This window comes from Pyrgilauda ruficollis, unplaced genomic scaffold, assembly GCF_017590135.1.
Source record: "Pyrgilauda ruficollis isolate IOZ18807 unplaced genomic scaffold, ASM1759013v1 scaffold6, whole genome shotgun sequence".
Lineage (NCBI taxonomy): Eukaryota > Metazoa > Chordata > Aves > Passeriformes > Passeridae > Pyrgilauda > Pyrgilauda ruficollis.
Window position 1 is genome coordinate 231,573 of NW_024527710.1, and position 6,000 is coordinate 237,572.

Consider the following 6,000-nt stretch of genomic DNA (forward strand, 5'->3'; position numbering starts at 1 on the left):
AGCCAGCAAAGAGACATGGAAGTTTCTTTGATACTGTTTAATGCTATCACGTAGTAGTGTAATAAAATGCATAGTAATATGAAGACACCCAGTGTTCCTAAGAACTATCTTGATTTTATTATTCTTTGTTGTTTTCTTTTTTTTCTTCTAAATAATTTTACCCCTCTGAAAATGTTTAAATGAAAGCCAGCCTTCACTAAATTTTCCTCCTTTCATAATTTTTTCAATTGCAATGCATATTTTTCCCAGTTCAAAGTAATATTTTTCTGCTTTTAAATGGGAGGAAAAATAGATTTTGACAGTTTAATAATATTTTATTGCTTTCACTCTAGATAGATAAGAACAGATGGTTGCCTTGAGGAGTAGTTAAGCAGTGTAAGTGCGATATGAAAAGTACATATTTTACAATTCAGTACCTTCCATAATAAGGAATAGTTTTTACAGAACACATTCACCTTCTGCATTTACCAGTATTTGCTTCTTCTTTAGAGCTGTCTTCATATAAAAGTAATCTTATTTTGGTTAAAACAAAAGCAAATGTGTTCATTAAAATTCAAAATTCTTCAAGGATAAGACTTACAGAAAGGAAAGACTGTTTTCAATATACAGCCTAAATCAACAGAATTGTTAAACCCCAAAAATACTTTGTCTATGCCCTATATTCAGAAGTCAGAACTGGTGAAAGGATTTGTCATTTCTCTTTGAAACCTCCACTATTTGTTTGAAACTGGATTAGAACTGTAGTTGTCACACCATCACTTGCTGCCCTGTTTGTGAAACACCTGAAGATAAGAATCCTCATCACAGAAACCACCATTCCAATTAGAATAGCAGATTTTAAAAAGCACTGACTTTGAATGGGCCTTGGATGGGCTGCAGCTCTTTTCATGCCCAGCCTTCACTGGTGTTGCAGCTTCGTAAGGCAGGAGGAAAAGGTCTTGGTTTGGGGTGGATCCCTCTCTGTGGGAGGGACCTTTAGGTGCTTGTGCCAGCTACAACCCCAGCAAGCCCCATGCAGACACCTCTGCATGCAGATAAGGATGCAAATCGCTCCAGATTTTGCTCCCTGACCTAAACCATTCAGATAAAATAAATTTCCTACAAACTTCGGAGGACCATTAGGTAGCAGTAAAGCCTGGTTCTTCTGAATACCATTTCTATTGTATAAGGTAAATATTTTCTCATTTGTCTTAGGGGAATATTGGATTGATCCTAACCAGGGCTGTTCTGGAGACTCCTTCAAAGTATACTGCAATTTCACAGCAGGTGGGGAAACTTGCATCTACCCAGATAAGAAATCTGAAGGAGTAAGTACCAATCTGTGTTTTCAGTTGGCTGTTGACAGTTACTATTATGCTGTTACAATGTTGAACTCAACAGGATAATTACATTGGCACATTTTCATGTATCTGTCTTTCTAATTACATTTACATATATCTGAATGGAGCAGTAAAATGGTACACAGAGTTAACAAATACCATTTTCAACTTTAGACAGGGAATCTGTGCACCTGCTTGCTAATATTTCAGTACATTTCAGAATGCAACACAGCTGAGCAGCCACTTACAGCACATGATCTAGTATTTGTCACCTAAAAGCTAAATCTTCCTGTGTTTCTCTTGTGGGTTCATTTATATCTATTTGCTTATTCCTATGGAAAGTAGATGTAAAAGACTGTATTAACAGTGTCCTTGCTCACTGTTATAGATTACATCTGCTGAGGCATATGGTATAGAGGAAGGCTTTCTGAAATCTTGCCTAATGACAGGGATCTATTAGCATCCACACTGGTGAAAACTCATTTAGATACTTCACAGCAACAATTTATACCAGCAGCTTACCTGGCTCTTAACAGATTACAACCATCTCCCTCAAACAGAGCTAATGCTCTCTTGGATGCCATTTGAAGTCACTAATTTGAAGGCATTCTCTACAAGAAAAACATTCTATTTCAGACCTTTAAAGTGGCTGAGATTTCAGGAAGAACCATTTTGTATTATCTGGTGTGGTATTTGTCCAAGTAATGTAAAACCTTCATATCTGTCAGCATATGTTTCTAAAACTTCTGTCTCTGCTGTTTGACCACACAGGTTAGAATCTCATCGTGGCCAAAGGAGAACCCAGGATCTTGGTTTAGTGAATTTAAGCGAGGCAAACTTGTAAGTTGTCACTGCAATGTAACTGTAGTCACAAATCAGGTCCATGTTTCCAGCAATCAGCAGATCACAGGGAATTGTATAAGTACTTACATAATGAAAAGACCCCTTTTGCCTTAAATATCACAGCAGCTATGTGGTCTCTTGGCCCTGGACAGCAGAAGCTGGTCTGTACTGTCCCACAGTGATCCCAATGGTCACCTGCACAGCTGGCGCTGAGGATCTGGCCCCTGTCAGACACACCTCACCACCAAACCTTAGGAAAGCAGCTGGAGCACAGATCCCCCACCCCAGTCTAGGTTACTGGAAATATACTGGGTATGCAGAGGCGAGGCTGCAGGCTGACTAACTTTATAATTAACTAAAAACAGATTACCAAACAGACTCTGCTGCTTTACACTATAAGGTAGGAGTAATTCTCTCTTTCTCAGTAGAACAAAGCTGAGAAATGTAATTCTTCATCCTAAATACACTGCTACATCATGAAAATCTATTTACTGAGTCATAGCTGTATTGACCTTTAAAACTTCATAACATGTTATGTGTTGGTTGATATTTTTATTAAGGGCAGTTATATGATTGTCTTTTGTCAATAGTAATTTTGGTTTGCATTGTACCAAAGAAAACAGATAAATATTCATCTAACTTTTTATATTTTCCAGCTTTCCTATTTGGATGTTGAAGGCAATTCCATTAATATGGTCCAAATGACATTCCTTAAACTACTGAGTGCCTCTGCCAGACAAAATTTCACTTACAACTGTCACCAGTCTGTAGCCTGGCACGATGCACCCTCTGACAGCTATGACAAAGCACTAAGGTTCTTAGGATCCAATGATGAAGAAATGTCTTATGACAACAATCCTTACATCAAAGCTCTCCACGATGGCTGTGCAGTAAGTAGAGCTTCAAAGAGTCTTTACAAAACCAACCTGTCATTTAAAGTAGAAATCAAACAAATTTATTTTTTCACAGCTTTCTTCTGAGATAAGCTTTGTAAACACTTCACTTGTCATATACTGATTTTTTTGTAGATTTTTAACCACATTACACTAGTGCCATATTCAATTTTCACCTATGTACCAAAAAAGATATAACCACAAGCCAAGCAGCAGAAATTGAACAAACTTGGAATGGATGCAGGCTGTCAGCACCACTATGCTGAAAGCAGACTATCTGCTACTGTGTATGAGCACAGTATCAGGAAAGAGCAGAAGCAAAAAAAGATGAGAGGAGGCAGCCTATAAGCAGAATATATTGATACTAAAAATCAAAGTATACACAAATAGAATAATTATTGAATACAGCAAAAACATGTATCACATAAGTCCTATGTACCCACACATAGTGAATTAATTTAATAGTTTGATATGTGACTTTGTATTTCCTTTTCTTGTTTTGTGTATTCAAAGCCAGGTGAAGCTTGTGGATTTTACTTTTCAGAAACCTCCTTTAGCTAAAAATCCCCAGAGCTGTCCAAGCATACATCAGGTCTCTGAGTACTCCTCTCTCAGGGTCTCTGTGGGCATAGGAACTGATACCACTTCTCAGAAATAGAACAGTATCTATTGAACGCTTTGAAACAAAGACACCAAAAGAACAAGTGACAGTTGAACCCTTATTAATTATTTTAGGGGTTGATATAGGAGCATTCTGAATGCAGTTTCTGAGCAGTCAAGAGATACAAAATTAGAGACCTAAAAGTGCCAGGATATACACCTGAGGCAGAGATGCAACTCAGGAGGTGCAAAGCACCTCTCCTCAGCAGTGTGACTCTAATACACAGCTGCTTCATGTCAGCCTTCCTGTGTGCCATTTCACTTCTGTTATCCACAGAGTGTAAATGTAGAGCTCCAGAGAGAGCTGAAACTTGCAACTGTCACTAAATTGAGAATGCTCAGGTCTGTTAGCTTGGATGCTCATCTGAACTCCAAGACCCTGGTACAGCCAAAAGGGGTCTCAGCAGATTAAGAGAGCATCAAAAGGAAGTGCAGTGCTGATAAGTGATGAGATGACAGAGCTGAGTGATACACAGAGGAGCTAGAGAGCCTTCGTCAGGCAGCAAGGGTGTGCCTTCAAAGCTGGCTTCTAAGTGCAGTAGTTGGCAGTCCTGTCAGAATACTACTTTCTTCACAGCTGCTCTGATAGTTTGTGAGCCAGTTCCAGTATTTCTTCTTAGAAGTGGATCGTCTCTGTTTCAGACCTAATTGGTGATTTTTTTCCCGCAGGAAATAAGTGTACATCTGTGACAATATTATTGTTCATTAAAGAGTATAGACATGAACTACAGAATTATCTTAAAAGCAAGGACTATCTTAGATTATTTTTCTTTTGTAGGCCTATTTTAGAAAGTAAAAAAACCTATGGTCCATCCTCCAACTAAAATCAGAGCATTCCATGTCACATTTTTAGAATTAAATAATAAGAAAATATAAGATTTAGGATTTGCAATATCTGGTGCATGACAGGACAATAATTTCAAAATTCTATGTTTCAGATACAAAATATGAAATCTACAGCATGTTAAATGCTGAGAGGTATAACAGTTTGGGTTTTCTTCTTCTCTTTTTTAACAGTCAAGAAAGGGCTATGCAAAGACGGTGCTGGAAATCAACACGCCCAAAATAGACCAAGTGCCCATAGTTGATGTGATGATCAATGACTTTGGTGATCAGAACCAGAAGTTTGGATTTGAGGTTGGTCCTGTCTGCTTCCTTGGTTAAGCTTAAGACAAAATCAGATCAACACAAATGTTGCACTTTGGTGCTACCAACCCACTTCATGCCACATGCAAGTTTTGAATAAGGATGGCATAGAAAATGTCTTGCTGTGTATGTATGTCTTATCTAGAAAGTAATCATTGCCCTTGTAGGGCCAGAATCACATGACTTAAACTTATTTTGCAAAGTTGCTGTGGCACAGACAGACAACATAGGGCTCACTTCAGGAACACCCCCTTTGGATTCCTCTGGTGCTGTAAAAAAAACAACGACAATGGTGCTCCTTCCATTACAACAAAGAGGTGTTTAGAAAGTGTTTAATATAAACTGTAATTATTCTATGTACAGTACTATACTGTGATTTCTCTGTCCACTTCCGAAACTTGCATGTGTCTCTGAATTGCATCTGGCTCTTATTTTACAATTACAAACTACATTGTCAATGCTGTGTATGTATTCTGAAAAAAATAAAACTGTAATTGCCAGTGAAGCCAATTCCATTTCTGATTAATAATAAAATCCCTTTGTATATATTGTTGTTGAAGAGCTTTGTTATTTGAAGTCGCCAGTAAAATTAAGGTGGCAAAACTGGAAGAGCTTGAGCAGCACACTCAAACAACTCCATTCTGCTGATATAACTGTGTGGCAATGAATTTAGATGATGAAATAAAAGCACTTTCAAAGGTGCTGTGTTCCATGGTGCTATACCTCAGACTTTTTATTTTCTATTCTAATTCCATAATTTCATAAGATAACTGTATATACCTAAAATAAACAAGTTTATATTTTTGGGTGGGGAAAACATGTAAGAAAAAAAACAAACTTCTGTGTTAGAGAACTGTTTAAAATCTGTGAAATAAATTAGTCATATAGCTTTCCTTTTTTATTTTTTAATCTCATCTGGATTTGTTTCCATTGTACTTAGTTGAGCTACATAATATAAAAACTGGATTTGAAACAGTTATTTATGGATTTTTGCAGTGTTTACCTAGATGTTTATGTAAGCAATGATGGATGTTTGCTTCCTGAACTGGATACTAAAGATTTCACACAATAGTCTATACAATATTTGCCCGTCCCATTAATATGAATTATTTTTCTTCCTGTTACTCCACCTGAAGGCC

At 37.3% G+C, this 6,000-nt stretch overlaps 1 protein-coding gene across 4 annotated transcripts in view; it reads left to right on the top strand.

Annotated features, from left to right (window-relative positions):
* Window positions 1–4,879, top strand: part of COL11A1 (collagen type XI alpha 1 chain) — a 130,594-nt gene extending 125,715 nt beyond the window's left edge. For all 4 annotated transcript variants that reach the window (XM_041483104.1, XM_041483106.1, XM_041483103.1 and 1 more), the window contains 4 exons: window positions 1,195–1,307; window positions 2,091–2,159; window positions 2,819–3,052; window positions 4,733–4,879. In XM_041483104.1, coding sequence (XP_041339038.1) covers window positions 1,195–1,307; window positions 2,091–2,159; window positions 2,819–3,052; window positions 4,733–4,879 — 563 coding nt within the window. The remainder of the gene's footprint in view (window positions 1–1,194; window positions 1,308–2,090; window positions 2,160–2,818; window positions 3,053–4,732) is intronic.
* Window positions 4,880–6,000: the final 1,121 nt, after the last annotated feature.